Below are 20,505 nucleotides of genomic sequence, written 5' to 3'. Positions count from 1 at the left end.
TTTAATGTTGTCAGCAAACTTAGTGTTCCTTCAAATCCTGTGTCCAAGTGAATGAAAATGTCGAAGAGGATAGAGCCCTGTGGAACCCCACTAGTGACTGGATGCCAGCCTGGTGTTTTTGTACAATACTTACTATTCTTTCCAAAGAAAACAGTCCAATTTGATAATTGCCTTGAAAGGCATATGAGACAAGAGATTATTCCTCTGTAGCTGTGCACAAATCACTATCAGAGAAATATCACAATGTCAAATGTATGATTTGAAGCACCAGCAACCACACAGGAAAATACATTCTTTTCAGCCAAATCATTCATTCATGCATGCATGCATGCATTCATGTTTAGCTCAAAGAGAAGCAAATATACAGTTGTCAGCACACACAGCGTTTGGACTGTCAGCATATATTGAGCCATAAGTGAATACTGGAAAACAACATGACTTAATGAGCTGTCACCATAACTGAGTTATATGTATGATTGGGACTAATACTGTAATGTACTTCTGTTGATTGTGCAACAGCTGCCTTTTAATTTTTTTAAAGTATTTCACTTCATAGCAACCAAGAAGTTGAAAGTGTTTTGAAGCTATGCTTTTATGATTTGTCCCATTTCCATACCATTTTATGTCTGACAGTCCTGCACAAAAACTGAGAAACTTCTGCATAAATCAGAGCAGACCTTGAAGCAAGTATTGCTTTCTCTACTGATCCATGCAAAATCAATTCTCATGTACATGTAGCATTCTTCCTGGCCTGTTGACAGAACAGCCCCATTGTAATGACTGCCAGTGTAAAGATCAGTATCATGAGATATGTGGAGCTATTAAAAGTCAGAGAAGTGCTAACACTACTGTGCCTCACAGTTAGCCTAGATTATTATGTGGGGAAAAACCCCTGCATTTGAATAGCAAAAAAGAACAGGTTTACTGTCAAAGCAATTTCATTTTCTCTGACCTGCCCCAAACCTCTTTTTTATTTTTTGGATTTAAATGAAAGTTCAAATAATTTCTTTAGAAAGCACGAAGAAATTCAGGATTTGCTGGTTTTGAAGGTGTTGCATCAATGTAGACTGTTTTGGTATGAAGAGCACTGAATTCCACATTTTAAGCATAGCTCTGAACCAAAGGTGCTCTTTTCCATTTATTTGCATCTTTTGGACCAGGTTCTTCAAACTGCACTGTCAGCATTTCTGAGGAAGTATTTATAAAGTCTTCTGAACTGTTGGAAATGGTCGAGTAATTCCAAGAGGCCTCTTAAATGCTTCCTTCCCATTGAAGCGGGATTTTGTGACCGCGATTCAAAGCCGTCCCTTACCTACCGCCCTTGCAGAACCTTTGTGCCAGACACGTGAGGAACCACAAGCTGGGTAAACTATTTACCATGCCAACAGGAGGCGGGAACGAGAAACTAAATTCGGGTTTTACCAAGTAAGGCCTTCTGACCACCTTCGCGCGTCCACTTCACTCCCCAAACCAGACCGGCTGTCCCGACCGGCTCTGAGGGGTGCGGAAGCGGAGGGTCGGGGAGGGCTGGGGCTGGGACACCTACGCAAACACCGGACAAGGCCGCCCCTGCCCGCCCGCCGGCCCAGCTGCCCTGCCGGGGAGTCCCCGGTCCTCCTTCCGCCACAGCTCCCAGCCAGAGATGGCTACCGAAGGCGCGGCACACATCCCCCTTTGCCCCCCACGAGCAGCTCCGACCGAGAACAGCCCCCAACGGCGCGTCCTCCCACCAACAGCTTATGCCCAACCCTCAGCCAGGCCGCGACCCGGCCCTTCCCGCCCTCCGCCCTCCTCTCCTAGCCTCTCCTCTCGCCACGCCCACGCCCACGCCCACGCCCACGCCCACGCCCACGCCCACGCCCACGGAGCGACCCGACTCAGGCACAAACTCTACCCCCACCCGCCCCGGGTGCAGCCGCTCCGCCTTTATCCCTTTCTCCCTCCCAGGGCCGTCGCAAAGCCCTCCCCCCCGCACTTCACTTCCGGGGCGGCCATTTTGGGCGGTCCGTGGCCGGTCGGTGCGGCGGGGGCGGGCTCGGCCCGGGCCGCGGGGCTGTGACAGGGGCTGTGACAGGGGCTGTGACAGCGGCGGGGGGGACACCTGCACCGGGCACTGTCGGGGCGCCGCCGCAGGGGCAGAGCCGCCGTCCGGGGACCGCCGTGCCCGCCCGCCTGCCTGCCCCCGCCATGTCGGACTTTGACAGCAACCCCTTCGCCGACCCGGACCTCAACAACCCCTTCAAGGTGAGGGGGCGGCGGGCGGCCGTGAGGTTTCCTCGGTGTCGGTCTGCGCGGAGCCGCGGGCATCCCGCGGAAGGAAGGAAGGAAGGAAGGAAGGAAGGACGGAAAGGGGGGAAGGGAATAAAGAAGGAAGGAGGGAAGGCAAGGGCCCCGTGGGAGCTGCGGGCCGGGGTCTCTACCCTCAGCGGGCCGTGGAGGCTCGGAGTGGGGGTGGGGGCAGGGCGCGGAGGATAAACAGCGTTTCACGACTTCAGGGTTCCACGTTTCCTTCTGTAGCTAAAATAATACAAGTTTTATTTCATTTGCGTTATTTCGATGGAAAAAAAAGAAAAGTTGTTGTTTTTTTGGGTTTTTTTGACCCTAGCTTTGTGCTAGGGGTAGCACTACTACTGTCTTTTTTATTTCGTCTGCTTGAGCCGAATAGTTGAGCTTAATGAATTAGTGAATTTAGCCTCTTTTTCTTCTCTAGCCTCCTCCCACCCCCTTCAAGCTTACTGGTTCTCTTACCTTATGTCTGAAGTAATCAGGGTACCAATAGCTGGACAAGATTTCTCTGCTGCATCTCAAACTGCATTATTGTAATGTACTATAAAGCTTTTAGGTTTTGCACTGTTGACTTGTCATACAGCTGTGAATTCTTTCTTCACTGGCTTCAGCTGTCAAAACCAACTGACCTCCCTGGATGCTTTCACTCATGTTCTTTTCTTTCTTTTTTATTTGGATCTAGTTCAACTAACTTCTGAAGCTACCTACTTTCATAATATTACTGAACTTCTTGCAGACACTTCAAAGCACACCCAATAGTATATGGCAGCGAGTTTGGAATGTTAGCTGGAATAATTAAGCTTTTTAAAAATTGAGCTGCCACATTTCAAGCATACTTCTGTTCACATAGATGCTGGGAGCATAACGTTCCTCATGTTTGTTCATTAGAGTTTGTCTGAATCATTAGTTTAGTTTTTGTGGTCATAAAACATAGGTGATAGTATTCATTAGGCTAGAATTCCTTAGGCTAAGATCTGTTTTCACTTGTTGTACAGAATGCAATGACGTTCCAGATGAGCACAAGTCCTGGTGTCAAGTCTGCTGCCAACAATAGTTTGGGCTGGTACCAATCTCAGTGAGCACTGTTCTTTTTGGCACCAAGCACTGAAAAGGTGTCATTCTGGAATGTGTTTTCAGCAACAGAAATACATTATGCTTCTCTTCCTACTTCCATACTTCTTGTAATAGTTAATCAAATAACATCTAGCAAAATCCAGGGCAGTGAGGGATATTAGACGCAGTGTAGCTGCCTCTGCAGTGCTCATCAGACCATGTAACTGGTCCTGTGTAGTGTTGTGAGACCTAAACTAGGCACGTACCTGAATTATACTTCCGGTTTGAAGACATTGCTTAAAGTGCAAAAGCTTATTCCAGTTTCTTTTCAGAGAAAGACTTCTAGTGTAACTGTTGGGCAGAATCCATGCTTTGCTTCTCATCTGCAGTGCATCATGATAAAAAGACTATAACGGCTTTTCGGTAACTTGAAGCTCTCTGTTTGGATTTCTTTATTTGCAGAAGATGATTCCAGAAAGCCGTGTACTTTTTCAGAGGCTTTTTTCCTTTCCTTCAGTCTTTGCTAACTTCTGTCACATTCTACTGCCCACAAAAGATAATCTTTGCATACCTTTATTACCTGTGCATTTAACTTGAAGGGGCAAAAGGTCTCATATATAACTGAAAGCTTGATGGCAAAACAGCTTTGAAATTAGTGGGTATTAATGCATGTATATATTTAAGTTTTGTCTGTGTGTTTTAAAATACTTTACGCATAGAACCAGTATTTCCAGATGGACTCTGACAGCCTAAATCATGTTGTCAAAACACTGTATCCTTATGTACGTGTATTTCTGTCTTTGCTTGATAATTTTATGTATGATGTGATTAGTTGTTTTCTTTGCTCTTGAAGCTACTTCCTGTGCTAATGTGAAATCACAAAGTAGTGTGGCAGAGAAGGCGTGGGAAGGCATCAGGTGGAAGAGTTGTTGCCAAGGTCTAAAGATAGATCCTTTTTTTCTTAAATATTTTGGTTTTGTTGACTATCTGTGATCTACATGGGAGGTTTCCTGTGACTGTTCTTACGCTTTTTAATAAAAAGATTAGAGCAGAGCTTCTTGCTTGATGTTAAATCAAATAAAAGTGTTCTCTGGAAAGAGAAAGGTAAAGCATAAACATGTACTGTGCTCAATATTTTGGGTAGTTAGTACTTTCAGAAGTCTAAAAGTAAATTATCTGCTGGAGAACCTGAAATTAGCTTACCTGGCTTGATCATGAAATGCTGTGGATTTTGAGACAAGTGGCTACCTAACGTTTGCATTTTTGTTTTTTTTTTACTCTTTGTTGCTTTAAAAAAGCAACAAACTGGAACTGAATCCAGAGTCAGATATGCTTTTGAAGTCATAGTTTTCCTCTCTAAATAAATGTCTTCTGAATGCCATACCAACAAAGCCAAAAGATGGGGTTTTTTGAAAGACTAGAGGGTACTCAAACAAACACATAAGTGACATGCTAACATTTACAAGCTTTTGATCATGTTAAAGTTGTGCAGAAAAAAATGCACTCATGTACCATAACAATGAAGATGTGAGAATCCTGTTATATGTGTATGTTATGATGTAGCAGCAGTGTGAAGAAGTACACAGTTGGTGTAACCTCAGATATCATAATTGGAAGCAAGCTAGTAATGAAATCTATTTAATTTCGTTTACTAAGGAGCACTTGTCATAGCCTGTGAGCGTGAATTCACACTTTGTCAAGTTCTCACTTACAAATGGTACAGTCCCACAGCACCCAAAAAGGGTGAGCAGCACAGATGTGGTAATGGTAACTGCATTCGGTGCTGGGCAAGTCTATAGAGAGGAGACAGATCTGAGCCCAAATTAGAAAGCCAAGTCAGAATCAGGATCATGTCCAGTGAAAGTAAACAGAGTCAGCCAGCAGTCCTCTGATGACCAGGTGAGGTGTTAGTAAGGAGTGGGGTCTGACCACTTATAAGGTGTTTGGGAACCTTTAGGATCCTGACAGTTTATCTTGAATAGGCTAAAGCAGCATGAAATAAATTTTGTATGACAAAACAAAGGCACATTTCTAATGTAGCTGTCACTTTGTGGTTTGTTGGTTTTTTTTTTTTTTTTAATGTCATAGGATAGTTGATAGTTGTAGTCTTCTGTCTAGGGAGGTGATACAGTTACAAAGGTTCTGAAATAGCAGTCTCAAAATTCAGTGTAAGTATCATTTACTCTGAAACAATCAGCAGTTCATCTACAATAAAAATCGTTGGTTCTGTGTTCTTGGTTTGATTTTTTTTTTTCTTTTATAAGTGAACAATCCTACTACTCAGAGAAGTTTTTTTAGGTAGAACTATGAATTTTATAGACCTTTGAATCTTGGCAGATAGGCAGCAGAAGGTTTGAAAACTGACTGTTAGTTATTGAAACATGAAACAGTTATTTTTTGGTTGCTGTAGAATGAGAACGACAAAGACTGAGTTGTGTGATGAAGTCTATTGGGCCAGTTCATCTGATATGCTTGCTCTGTGCAGATGCATGTATCTGGCACTATAGAAATTATGATAGGCCTGAAAACTAAGGTACATTTCTGTTCAAATGTGAATGGTGACCTTCAAGGAAAAGCCTAACCAGTATGAGATAGGAAGATTTTTTTTCTGGGTCAGTTTTTGTGTGGGAGTGCACAACCAAAGAAAACCTCAAATGTATGTAATGCTAAGCATTTGAGTAGTTTCTTTGAGCGGCATTAGGTATCCAAACTGCGGTTACGTTTGAGTTGTTGCTCCAAAAAGACACATCTTACATAGTTCTGTTATGACTGACATTCTTGTTTGGATTGCTGAGATGCTCTAAGATACCTAAAAATGGCACTGAATTGCTCCCACTGAGGTCACAGGATTACTTGAGTCACTAGAGCTAAGTGCAGAAGTAAGTCCAGTTATAAATTGGGTATTACACTTAATCTTGACTCATATGACCACAAATTAATCTTCTCTCTGGTTTGGCGGGAAATGCAACGTGGAGGTTTGATACTGAAAGCAATGGTGCAAATGACTGTTACCTTCTATGGCAGCAGAATCTATACCATTTATACCTTGGTTGCTGAAGTGAAGCTAAAGTGATAGAAACTTACAGGAAGAAAGAGAAGTCCTGATTTTTTTTTTTTTTTTTTTTTTTTTTTTTTTTAAGGATTGGGACACTTTATTATATAAAGTGTTTGTGTAGCTTTAGAATGAAGAAGTTTTGTCTCATGCCTATGTGCATAACTGTGTTTTAATTCTTGTATCTGACTATAAAATACACTGATTTAAGTTGTCTGTCCTAAAGTTAGTAAAGGACATAAAATACTGATATTTTTTCTGACTTCTACTAGCTGGTTTCCCTTCATGTCTTCAAAAATTACGAACTCCCCTAAATCTTGCATAATTTAATGCTGAACATTGTGGTAGTGAGTTGTCCTTTAGCTGTTCTGCATGGTAGTTGGCTTTCAAGAGTACACTTCACCAGTGCTGTAACTGCACTGTAATCTATTAAAACTGCGAAGTGTTGTAGTCGTTATTCAGTATCTGTTATAACTGTGTTTTTCTCCCTAGATTTTCACTGAAGTGTTAGCACATATTGCATAGTGTTTTTATTGCACTGTGTACTGTGCAAAGAGGAACATAACACACATATCAGAGCTGGGAAAGGAGAACAATTTGAGAACAGCTGTGAGATGGAGGTGGTAATTTTTTAGGCATCCAGTACTCCATTGCAAGATGAGGCTGGTGCAAACTTTAGGACAAATTTGACCTTGTCAGCCTCTGAAGTTCTTTTACGTTTCAGAGGTGGGGACCTTGTCTTTCTCAGTAGCTTAGAACCCTTCACAGCACTGCTTTCATGTGATGGATATGACAGATAACAGGCACCACTCAAAAGCCAAGTATAAGAAATCCCAGTGGGCTACTTCTGCATTATTCAGTTTAATAATTGTGTTCTGGCAGAGTGGGAATGAAAACTATTTGAACATCATTTAATGACGGGATAGGAAAATGGCTGGTAAGTGATCAATATGTTAAACTTGAAAAACTTGGAATTATGAAAGAACTGTTTTGCGGCTACTAGGATATTTTTATTTTTTTATTATTATAAGTCCAGAAATAATTTTTTATAAATGTTTATTCAATGTTCATTTATTCAATGTGTGGGTCTTGTGGGACTGAGAAACACTCCAGAACCTATTTATGAAAAGTGTGTTGGATAATTTTCTCTTTGGTTAAGAAATCAAAAAAGTCAGACCAGTAGTTTCAGGCATTTTGTGTTGCATTTTTGCTTAATTTTCTGACCCAGTGGTGTTATCTTAGGGAGTACTCCACAGAGAGCAGGAAGTACAACAGTTACTGTTACTATAACCTCCTCCCACCGCCAAAATGAAAATCCACAAAACTTCAGGATGAACTCTTACTTAAGCGTGTTGCTATTATTTTGCTCCTATTTAGAAAAAGGCTATTATGAATTTGGTATAGGGAATAAGTTATAGTAATCAATGGAGAACTTAGCTGGAAATGGAAAAAAAATATCCTATTCATCTAGAAAAGCCTTTCGGTTCGAGTGGTAGGGTAAGAAATCCTAGTTGGTCAGGATTGATTTTGTTAGATTTGTGGAGCTAATCCCATGATTTTCCCCTTCATGGATTCGCTGGTCTGAATCCAGTCTTGGTAGACCTCTGGCTTCTGTAATACAGTCAGACTTTAAAGGAATGACACCTTTACTGAGAATATTGAGTAGTTGGGAGTGGTTGGGTTATGCCTCTTTTGCTTTCTGGGAGCTTCCTTCCAGCACAAAACACAAAAGAAAAAATGTACAGCTAGGTGAAGGTGAGGTTATGAAACAGTAAATGCCGAAGAAGTTTCAAAGTGAAGACTGGTTGATGTCAGTGACTGGTGAAGCAGTAGGCTGCATAAAGCTTACGTGTGGGAATCTTGAAATAAAAGAGAAAAATTGTAGGGTGGCAGAACTAAAGGATAGCCAGTGACTGATGAGGGAGGTTATAGGATTGATACAGTGAATTAATATAATGATACTTTATTTTAGGAGCTTTTGTGTTGAGGAGAACTGTTTTCTTGGTTTGCAACTATTCTAGGCGTTGAAAGATCATTGTTAACATAGAGCTAAGGTAAAAAATTAAGATTTCTACAGTCTTCTTCTGTAGCTTATTTGTCTCTTAGCTGTACTTAGGGAGATGTGTAACTGATGAAGTGTTATCCATGTTTACTTCTTTTTATTTCATTCACTAAAAATAATTAGTTCTCTTCTTTTAAAATTCATTTTGATGTTCATAGTATATTGTTTCTCTTTAATCTTTTTATAACGAGGTATACTTCTGTCTGCTTCCTCAGATATTTGGCACTGTCCTATGAATTCTGTGTAAATTTAAAAAAAAAAAAGGAAAAAGAAAAAAAAAAGAAAAATCGTCACATTTAAGCAGAGCATTTTAGTTTTATGCTTTTTTCTAATCAGCATGATTATTGTGTTCTTTTGATGTACAATACTCCTGGTATCCAATTCTTGGAAGATACTTGTCTTTCATTCTTGCCCTTGTCAGTGAGGATTAAAAATTTATCTTACTATCCTATTCTTAGTAGTTACCTTTGTTCCTCCTGTTCTTTTCCTTGTAAATGTATTTTATGCATATTTCCCTGTTCCTCATTCCTACTATTTTTTTTTGGTTCTGTTTAGCTTAAGTGATCTTTATTTGAAATTGTTTTCAATTGCTGATGTGTTGTAAAAACATTATAATCTCTATCCAAATCAGTGTTTAGTGTTTGTAAGCCCCATTTCCTGACCTCTGCAATAAAATACTGCTTTTACTTCCCAGCTGGTCCTTGAGAAAAAACTGAAAAAATGTTCTGTGCAGGAAATGCTTTTGTCTTCTTAGTAGAAGAGAGGGTATCCCACTAAGTGAAAAGTTTTTTCCGCAGTATGAATGACAGTTTGGAGGGGCTGATTCCTAGTTCACTATATTCTCTTCACTGTAAAGAAATCAAAATCACAACTAAAAATGTAAACTTAGCTGATGGTCTTTTTTGGATTATTACTAGATTATGTATTCTATCAAAGTATTTTACTGATGGTGGAACAATTCTGGACCCATATGCAGTGAACAGTAATACCAAGCATTGTTACAGATTTATTTACTTCAGTCTTTAATTTGCTAGTGTCTTCTGTGTTAGTGGAACTGGTAGCTGATGACTAGTTTTGGTCTCCTAGACAACAATTTTATTTTTTAAATAGCTGCAGAAGCTCACATAGAATGGATTATTCTGCTCTGTTTTAAACATTCTCGTTTGTAGTTAATTGTGTTTGTACACCCTCTGTGATAACTGGGTATTCAGTTAATTTTATCTGAGTGATGTGAGCATAATTTGTTAGTTTGGCACAGAAGATGTTTTCAATACTTCTGTAGGTGCCCTTACGAATGTGAAATATAAATGTGTTGTTTGTTCTGGGTGTGTTTTGTTAGTTTGTGTTACTGTTTGTTGGGATGTTTTTCCTGACTTTTCCATTTTTGGCATAAAAAGTAGGTTGCTGCTTGAACCTGTCTCGTAGGGATTAAAAAAAGTGTGCTTAATATTTGCTTTTGAGATGGACATTATAGGAGAAAGTCATTTTCCATCTAAATCTTTCATTTTACCTGCTTCTTGCAGCCTAACTTAAATTTTGCTACTTTCTTAAAACTTTGGTCTCCTAGACTATTTCAGATCTTGAAAATGTCATCTGAAATGATTGTGTGTGGCTTAAATGCACCAATAGCTACAGTGGCTGGATATGAAAAATAGTCTGTTTTTAATTCTGTTCTGTGGTTGTATGACTAATAGTTAAGTAAAAAGGTCAGAAGCTCCAGGTTTGAACTGGCAGGAGTTTAGGTGGGATAAGGCTGAGTGGAATATCAGATATGGAAAATAAATTACTACAGCATAGATTCACTTATTCCTGTGGAATATTGGTTTTTACTGTTTTTAACCATTAGAATATGCATGTCATGCAACACAGAAATTTGATAGCATTCATTTAAATGCCACTTTGTCTGAGTATGTCGTCCTGCACAACATTTATTATTTGTATTCATTATTCAAACCCTGAACAATTTTTAAATTTAATGTGTTTTTTTATTCTGCAGTAGTGAGTATGAGTGCTTCACGGTTTTCCTCACTGTGTTTAGATGAGTTGGCATTTGCTCCATTTTTAAAATGAGATGCAGTGAGTATAAGGTAAATGATTCAAAACAATTCTTTGTGTTTTGTGGGATGTGAGGTCTAATCTCTTCAGAAATATTGTAAGTAGTCTTTTGAAATATGAAGTGTAGCTCCTGTTGGCATCAGTCATTTGTGCACTGTAGGTGTTCAGAACAATTAGTATAGCACCTACACGTGGGCACCCTGACTGTGAAGAGCTGAGGATAGTTCTAGCAATGAATGAGTTATAGGAGAGATGCAAATTTCTAGGCTGGTATTTGCCTCCTTCAGCTGTGAGATTTCCTCTTTTCCAGTGATGACTGGTTTATTTTGAGTCTTTCTGTGTCACAAACTTCTGCTGTAGTCCAGACTGTGTAATTCAAGTTTTCTGAGTACAGAATTTGAGTGCTACTTGCAGTGGTGGTGTTCAATTTGTGTATTTCAATACAACTGTAATTTTCTTTCTTTACTAAGTAATGAAACTTTACTTGAATAGCACTGTTACTGAATGTCCTCTGGGTCATTCAGGTTTTTTTTAGAGCTGCTGCTACTTTAGCAAACAATAGTAGTATTTGGCAGAGGTGTAGCAATTGTTAATGCAAAATGGGAATGGACTTCAGATAGAGGGCTTCTTGCTTTAATCACTGTGTGTGTTTAAGTGTTCAACTTACTTTTGAGTGCTAAGACTGTTGCTCTATTACCCTTGGTTGTCTCAGCATATGTTTCTTTTCATTTTGAGTGTTAGAATGTCACAGTAGATGTACAAAGATAATCTGAGGAGCTTTTTGGCCCTGGTCTTCTCTGAAACACTTTGAGGAAAAAAAGGCTTTCTTTCATCAGATACTTACTATTTATTAGAAACTGTTTATATATTTCTGAATATAGATTGCTCTTCTGAATTTGACCACTGTTTTGTGCATTTCAGAAATGGCTGCTGTTCAGTGGGTCTTATGAGTCTGATATTGTAGTTATTCAAGTAATTGAATTTATTGTCTGCAAGCGCAATTGGGCTGAGTTATTTGGTTAGTAGTGCACTCTTCAAACACAACTTCAGTGTTGAAATACACTTTTTAAGCAGCTAATTCAACCTAAAATGCTAAGTGCTATTCAAGTAATAATAATTAGACCTGCTGTTTCACTGGGTGGCTGGTGGTTAGTGATCACAAATTGCTTATGTGTCTATACTTGAACATTTCTGTTTAAAAGAGGGAATTATATGAGAACATTTTTGAGAGGGGTATCATACTGAAAGCATGAACAAAGTGCTTTATGCTCTGCTAATTGACATTAACATGGAAAGACTGGAATAAGTGTACTAGGTCTGACTAGGATGGAGTTAATTTTTTTCGTAGCAGTCCTTATCTTGCTGTGTTTCAGATTTGTAACAAAAGCAGTGCTGGGAAGGCACCAGTGTGCTTGCACATTGCTGTGCAGTGCTTGCACAGCGCCAAGACCACCTTTGTTTTCACACTCTTGCTTCCTCAGGGAATAGACTTGGGCAAGGGGCTGGGACGGGACACGGGCAGGACTGCTGACCCCAGCTGACCAGGGGGATCTTGCATGCTGTGTAACATTGTGCTTGGCAGCAGTGCTGGTGGTGGTGGTAGTGGGGGGGTCTGTTCCAAGCAACCATTGCTCAGAAACTGAATGGGCATGTGTCTGTTGGTGGGAGGTGGTGAGCAATTGCCTTTGCATGACTTGGGGAGTTTTGTTGCCTTTTTTTTTTTTTGCTTCTACCTTCCCCTCTCCCCTCCCACCTTTAAACTGTATTTTTTCGTAACAACCACAAGTTTTATTTGTTTTTTCCTTTTTAGTTCTCTCCCTCATCCCACTGCAGAGAGCAGTGAGTGAGCAACCAGTTTGGGGGCTTTGCTGCTGGCTACAATACACACACCACAATAAGATAAAAGTTTTCAGCTGTATACAGCTTTCTACTATTCTGGATATTGAATTATGAAATTGTCTTATTTGTATTAACTTTGTTTTAACTTCATCTTTTTTGATCTTGTACTGATGAATCTAGTAAACCAATATGTAATTCAAATGATATATTTAATGATTCCCTTATTTTTTATGTACTTTTCTATTCAACATTTCAAGTAATTTTTCGTTAAATTTTGACAAGAAACATGCTCACCAGACCATGCTTTCCTTCTTTTTTGTCCCTCAGCTGCACGGTATTTTGTGATAGCCATTTAACCAAAGAAAATGGTAACAAGGAATTAGTTTACCAGTTTATGCAAGACCTGATGATACTTTAGTTGTAACAATGTATCGAGTCTAGGATGGTAACTACTGCGGGCTTGTGAGGGAGACTGTCACCAGCATGGCTTTTTTGAAATACCTAATTAAAGTGTGAGTCAAATATAGGAAAGCTGATGTTGAATTGCATTTAACATTGTTTTGTATACATTTTTAGAAAGGGTGATTCTTGTTCAGTGACCATTAAAATACTGCTTTGCAACTAAATGTAAGCTTTAACAAAAACTGTTTTGTAACCAGAAGGGTGTTGTTTTAAGTATGCTTATGTACGTGAATTTGTTTTAAATATGCAACATATAATTAATTTTTGATGCAATGATTTTTCTTAAGCTTTTTTATAGCAAACTTTTAAAATTGCCTCTAATGAATAATTTTGTGGCTAGCTATTGGGAAAAACAGAGTTGTTCTCATTTGCTCTGTCCCTTAGGATTTTAGAGCTGATAGGTGTTCTAACCTGTTTTTTTCTAGCTGTAAATAAGTTGACTGCAGCCATGAAGAAAGTCATCTTCCTACATTGGCAGATAAAGCTTCTGCTAACAAGACTAACCTAATGCCATAATAGATGCTGATTCTAAGAAGGCAGATTTTGTGTTTAAATTTGTTTTTTTTTAAATTTAGCTTAATAATTTGTGTATTTACTTAAATGTAGATTAAGTCACTTATTGTATTTTTAAAAAATTTTGACATTTATGCAATAGAATCATAGAACAGCTTGGGTTGGAAGGGACCTTAAAGATTATCTAGTTCTGTCCCCCCTGCCATAGGCAGGGACACCTTCCACTAGACCAGGTTGCCCAGAGCTCCGTCCAGCCTGGCCTTGAACATTTCCAGGGATGGGATATCCACAACTTCCTTGGGCAACCTGTTCCAGTGTTCCTCGCAGTAAGGAATTCCTTCCTAATATCTAACCTAAACCTACTCTCTTTCAGTTTGAATCCATGCCCCTTGTCCTGTCATTGCATGCTCTTGTAAAAAGTCTCTCTCCATCTTTCTTGTAGGCCCCTTCAGGTACTGGAAGGCCACAATTAGGTCATCCTTAAGCCTTCTGTTTTCCAGGCTGAAAAAATCTAATTCTCTCAGCCTGTCTTCATAGGAGAGATGCTCCATCCCTCTGATCCTCTGGTTGGCCTCCTCTGGACTTGCTCCAACATCTCCATGTCCTTCCAGTGCTGGGACCCCAGAGCTGGATGCAGCACTGCAGGTGGGGTCCCAGCAGAGCAGAGCAGAGGGGCAGAATCCCCTCCCTGGCCCTGCTGGCCGCGCTGCTTTGGATGCAGCCCAGGACACGTTTGGCTCTCTGGGCTGTGAGTGCCCATGGCTGGGTCATGTCCAGCCTCTCAGCACCAGCACCCCCAAGTCCTTCTGGGCAGGGCTGCTCTGATCTGTCCATCCCCCAGCCTGTGCTGATACCAGGGTTGCTCTGACCCAGGTGCAGCACCTTGCACTTGGTCTTGTTGAACCTCATAAGATTCCCATGGGCTCTCTCCTAGAGCTTGTCCACATGCCTCTGGATGACATCCCATCCTTCAGCTGTGTCAACTGCACCACTCAGCTTGGGGTCATTTGCAAATTCACTGAGGGTGCACTCAATCTGTCTATGTTATTAATGAAGATATTAAATAACACTGGTCCCAATACAGATCCTTGAGAGACGCTTGTCACTGATGTCTTGAATCACTTCCTGTCCCCCCACATGCCTTAGCACAGCCTCCAGGAGGATCTGTTCCATCATCTCCTAGGCACAGAGGTGAGACTGACAGGCCAGTAGTTCTCAGGGTTCTCCCTTCTACCCTTCTTAAAGATGGATACCATGTTTTCTATTTTCCAGTCGCCTGGGACTTGCCCTGAGTGCCATAACTTTTCAAATGTCATGGAGAGTGGATTGGCAACTCCATCAGCCAGTTCTCTCAGGACTCTCAGGTGCATCTTGTCAGGTCCCACAGACTTCGGTGAATTCAGGTTCCTCAGCTGGTCAAGAACCTAATCTTCTCTCACAGTGGGTAGTACTTTGTTCTCCCGGTTCTCCTCCTGTTGTCCATCCACTTCAGAGGTATGGGAAGAGAGGCTGCCTTTGAAGACTGAGGCAAAAATATTGAGTACCTCAGCCTTCTCCTCCTTCATTGTTACCAGTTTGCCATTGTTACTGGCTGCATTATCAGAGGGTGAACTTCTTTGACCTTCCTTTTCTGCTTAACATACCTGTAGAACCCCTTCTTGTTATTCTTTGCATCCTGTGTAAAGTTTTAAATGTATCTGTCTTTAAAGGAAATATGAATGTAAATACATATATAAATGTATACACTTATTTTCTTCTCAGTCTTTATCAACTCTGGTTTGTTTTCTAATGTTGAACTTGGCTGTTGGAAATAAGAAAATATGTATATCTAAACATAACTGCTACAAAATATGTAAATAGTGTATTTATAGCTCTCTTGTATTTGATGTATGTATAAAATATTGTACATTTGTACATTCATGTAACTAGAAATGTAACTAGCAGTATTGAATAAATGGATTTATTAATTTTCGAGAAAGCCTTCCTTTTGTCCAGTGGTATATTCTGAAGATGCAAAAACTTTAAGGCACAGAAACAATGTGGTGGAACCAGCCATCACATGGAATAAGTACAGGTTTTTTTCAAGCTAAGGTGGTGTGGTCCATTTTGGTGGGCACTTCTGCTCTTCTGCAGAACAAAGCCTGCCTGTCTCTAGCACAGAGAAGTATTTCATTCCTGAAATAGTTTCTGAAGCTAAATTTCAAGCAGTCTTTCTTGCTGTATCGTTAATTAAAGAAGAAAATAAACTTTTTCCTTAATTTTACTAATTCAGGTAGAAGCTAGATCAGAAGTGCTTTTGGCATTTTGGGACCCCAGTTCTTCAGCTTCATTTTTATGAAATGTTTTTTCTGTTCCTGATGAGGTTGGTTGTACTTCTGGGTAGGGAAATCCAAGGGTTAGAGAAAGCTCTTTTCTTCTGTTATACTTTTTGAGTGTCTAGGCATGGAGTCCAGTAGACAGCATAGCAGGTTAGAGTTTTTTTCCCTTCTTTGATGAGAACTTTTTTCCTTATAAATCAAGTAGATGACAGATGGGGTTTCTGTTATACTGTGTTAATCTAGGTTTTTAAGAAGCTCAGAATGAAATGATGTTATTTTGGAGATAATGAGGTGGATGTTTACAGACTTCTTTAGTGAAAACAAACCTTTTTTACTTTGAAAGAAAATCTGAGTTTATATGATATAATGGTATGGGTGTTGACTTTTTGATTATATACATGTGCATAAATTTACGCAACTGTTTCCGCTTCTAGGATCCTTCTGTTACACAAGTGACAAGAAATGTTCCTCCAGGGCTTGATGAGTACAATCCGTTCTCTGATTCAAGAACAGTAAGCACATTTATTTCTTAATCATGCTGTTAATCTTTTTTAGTTTGTGAGGTTTTATTTTCACAGTTGGGACTGATGTTGTAAAATGTATGATGGGCTAGATACGGATGGTGGAAGATGCGTAAGAATAGATAGTTCCATTAGGTTTTTGGAGGATGCATTGGCACAGCTGATTTAAGAGAGCTTTGATTTGTTAAGGAAGAGTGGCCTTCTGAAAGGGGACCAAAACAGAACTGAGTTTTTTCCCTGTTAATAAGCCTACTGATAGTCTGTCCTTATAGTTTTCTGCTTTTCACTGGCTTTGAAGCTTATGAGTGTGGCACACTTCCCCATCAGGGTTTTGATTTTGATTTCTGTTTCACTTAATGAAAATGTTGCTCAGAATTGAGGAAACATGGTGTTTCCATAACAGTCTACAGGCTTTGAATAGTGGTGCAGTAGTGAAATGAAAAATTTATGTCAAATAAATATGTTTTATGTTTCTGATTTGTATGATTTCAACATACCTTGTGCTTTTCTGTTGTGGTGAGGAACACAAGAAATGGGATACTAAATTCCTACTGTAACTGCATTTTTCACTGGCTGCTTTTGATAGTGAAGATCTTGTGCAAGATGAGCAAAATGTGTGGCTGGTTATTTTCTGTCAATACAATTTATAAACATTCAAATACTGCATTTTTAAAATGCAGTGTTATTTTTTATGATGAATCTGGTAGTACTGTTAGGGAGTATTCGTATTTGAGTATTTGCAATGCCATGGATGGAGCGACACAATTCAGTCGTGAGAGAGAAGGAGCTCTATGTTCATTGATATAAACCAGTATTTTAACAAAGTTGCATAGCTGTTGCAATCTGGTTTAGACCCAGAAAAGCAAAGCAAGCTAAGTCTCTGTGCATAAACCGGAAAGAACTTAGAAGGTTCAAAATATCCCCAGAAACGAGATTAAAACCAAATGAGGTTAGATGTTGATGCCAAAAAATGGATGTATTTTATTTAATAGTAGAGAGGCAAAGAGAAGGGAAGAGAAAAGAGAGAAAGAAATAGAAAAAAAAAGTGTGTGGGGGGAGTGGGGGAACAGGGAGAGGTGACAGGGGTTAGGTGGAAGCAGATCACCCATCCGAGGGTCCCAACAATGTCTCGTTGCTCCCCTCCAACTGGTCTGCTGGTGGTGAGGGTCCCCCGTCGCTGCTGTGGCCACGCCGCTACATGTTGCCACACCACACGCCGCCACAGCACACCACACCACCACACGACACACCGCCACATGCCGAAGAGTGCAGAATTCCATGGATTAATACACACTTCGGGCCAGGTGGGAACGCCCATGTGATTCTCTTGCAGGGGCTGGCTTGACACTGTCCCTTGCAACACTGAGGGTCTGTTGCATCATCTCTGGTGCTCTGGGGCAGGGTCTGGGGACCCCTTTGAGGAGGACCCCTGTGATGGGCCAACAAAAAATAAATTCAGGGAATGGTGTAAATGTCAAATTAAATATCCTTGGCTGATCCTCAGTGGTTTTGTCTCTAGCTCCAACAGTCACCATGGAGATTATACTACGTCTTTTCCTCATGTTTCTGAAAAACAGCAATGAAGATGAGATTATACAATTAGTATTTCTGCTTCATCATTTAATGAAACCATGTTAAAGAAAGCTTTTAATCTCTTCCTGCTTCTAAGTCTTGAACTTCTCTGGGCACTCTGTGTATATAGATATGCCTGTATACCCATATATACCTATACACAATAATGCATATAGCAACCAATTTCAAATTGCTGCATTAAAAAAAATTGGAAAAATTCATTAGGGCAGTTGGGTTTTCAGTCATTGTTTCAAGAGATGTATTTCAATGGACTTTTTTTTTTTCAGCAAATTCCTGGGTGGCTCCCTATCCTTCCATCTTGTATCTAAACACAGTAGAAAAACACAGAAGTCTGTAGGAAACCAAAGTGATCATCCACTCCTGGCTTCTTTTGGAAGTTTTAACCTGCCCCCAGTAAATAAGCTTCACCCATATGAGGAAATCAATTCAAGAGAGAATGTCTTTTGAACACTTATCTCCAGTCAGCTGCTGAAAACAAGTTTAGTTAGATGAAATTTTTAAACTGTATTCTGATTATTTTTAAATTGATTATTGCTGAAGCCTTAGGCTGCAAACTGCTGACTTTCACCTTGAAAAGTTGAGCTAATCTTGAACTGTTACTTAATTTTGTGAAGGAAACCTCTAAGACAAGTGCAGACTGAAAGATTAAGAAGCTGCCGCTGTCAACAGAAGCGGCAATATATCCAGATAAAAACAGCTACAGATAAAGAATTCTATTAAGAACTAGTAGGCCCCAGATCAAAAATCGTATGGGACCAAAAGGCATATGCAGGGCACATAAAGATCACGTGGAGAATGAGTTCATAGGTTGTAAAGCTATAAAAGCCCAGGGATTTCTTTTTTCTAGGTGTCTCTCAGCTCAAGCTGTCCTTACTGTGGTACCTGCCTGAAATCAAACATGGACTCTGCTGTGGGAAAACTAGGGTGAAGAAGTTTCTTTAACAAAAATTCTTCTCTTTAAGAGAGGTCTCAGTGATTTACTTTGTCTCTCAGTGCTGCTGTGACAGCAAGGCATGAATTAGAAAGATCAATCCCAGAAGTACCATCCGGGGTTGAAACAAAAAGGGTTATTGTACAGTGGGGTTGGTTGAATTTCAAGATACCGTATATTCATGTCAACGAGCAGAGACCATGGATCTATGAAGTAAAGTTCCTGTAAAAACAAATACAGCTGATGTACTTGCCTTGTCAAAATGTGGTGAGACAGCATGATATGGCTTTATCCATTCACTGATGGCTGGAGGTTATTGCAGTCCTCATAATACAAGTGTAGGTAATTAGCGTTAAGATTTGTACCCTTAAAAAGACAGAATTGCTGACCACCTGTCTTGTTGTGAATGACTTGTCAATCCCATGCAGGCTGTGAGCCACTCATCCCTACCCAAGTCCCTAAGACACCAATAGCACCTGGACAGGCAACCAACAGCACATGAACAGATAGGTATGACAAAATATGCCAGGTCTAGCTTGCAAGGAATCTTGGGAGGTCATCTTTTTCAATCTCCTGGAACAGAAGTTGGTATCTTAAGTCTTACTGCTCAGCATGTTTTCCTGGGGAGTCTTGAGTTTTCCCCCACAGTATTTAATTACTTCACTGTGTTCTAGGAAGTAACAGGCAGCATCATTCTTTCCCAACTATTCCATGTATATACTGATCTATAAAGGAATAAAAGTGTGTTTCATTTTGTATACTTAGTAAATTCTATATTAACTAAGGCAGAATTCTAAAACTTCATCCTGAAATGTAAGACAGACTTTGCTCATTTCTGGAAATACTCAAGATCAGGTTGGACAGGGCTCTGAGCAGCCTGATCTAGTTCAAGATGTCCCTGCTTATTGCAGCAGGGTTGGACTGGATGACCTTTTAAAGGTCTTTTCCAATTCAAACAAAAATATAATTCTATGGAGTATGAAATGAGAAATAAAAGAAATTTTACAGGATGACTGTGGCTTTTTTCTGAGGTAAGAAACATGAATCAGGTATTGTTTTTAAATTGTCATTATGCCTGACATGAGACCAAGTCTTCCAGGTTCCAGAAGGATGGAAGGGTTGGACTGTCAAGTCAAGGAGTCATAGGATGGTTGGTGTTGGTAAAGGTTGCCTAGTTCCAGACCTCTGCTGTGGGCAGAGACACTTTCCACTGGACCAGATTGTTCAAAGCCCCATCCAGTCTGGCCTTGAACACTTCCAGGAATGGGGCATCCATAACTTCTCCGGGCAATCTGTTCCTGTGCCTCAGTACCCTCATGATAAAGAACTTCTTCCTAATATCTAATCTAAACCTACTCTCTTTCAGTTTAAAGCTGTTCCCCCTTGTCCTGTCACTGCATGCCCTTGTCAAAAGTCCCTTTACCAGCTCTGTTGTCGGGTTCCTTCAGGTACTGCCAGGTGCTATAAGGTCTCCCCAGAGCCTTCTCTTCTCCAGGCTAAACAGTGCCAACTCTCTCAACCTGTCCTCACAGCAGAGGTGCTCCATTCCTCTGATCATCTTGGTGTCCTTCCTCTGGACTCACTATGTCCATGGTCTTCTTAGTCTGGGGGCCTCAGGACTGGGTGCAGTAATCCAGTTGGGGTGTCATGAGAGCAGAGGGGATGGGCAGAAATGCTTCCCCTGACATGGGCCGCTTCTGGGCAAGCTTCTTTTGATGCAGCCCTGGGTGTAAGCACAATGCTAGAACTTGAGAGTGTACTAATACAACTTCAGTACTTCTTACTTCTAGGAAAAGCCCAAACTGTGCAGCTGTGTTTTC

The 20,505-nt window shown here is 40.3% G+C and overlaps 1 protein-coding gene across 1 annotated transcript in view; it reads left to right on the top strand.

Moving 5' to 3' along the window:
• Nucleotides 1-2,061: 2,061 nt before the first annotated feature.
• Nucleotides 2,062-20,505, top strand: part of SCAMP1 (secretory carrier membrane protein 1) — a 42,309-nt gene continuing 23,865 nt past the window's right edge. The window contains exons 1-2 of the mRNA XM_039567827.1: nucleotides 2,062-2,244; nucleotides 16,075-16,152. Coding sequence (XP_039423761.1) covers nucleotides 2,188-2,244; nucleotides 16,075-16,152 — 135 coding nt within the window. The 5' untranslated portion in view covers nucleotides 2,062-2,187. The remainder of the gene's footprint in view (nucleotides 2,245-16,074; nucleotides 16,153-20,505) is intronic.

The sequence above is a fragment of the Corvus cornix genome, chromosome Z (assembly GCF_000738735.6).
Source record: "Corvus cornix cornix isolate S_Up_H32 chromosome Z, ASM73873v5, whole genome shotgun sequence".
Taxonomy (NCBI): Eukaryota; Metazoa; Chordata; class Aves; order Passeriformes; family Corvidae; genus Corvus; species Corvus cornix.
Note: the sequence above shows the minus strand (reverse complement) of the source record. Positions and strands in the feature narration are given on the sequence as shown.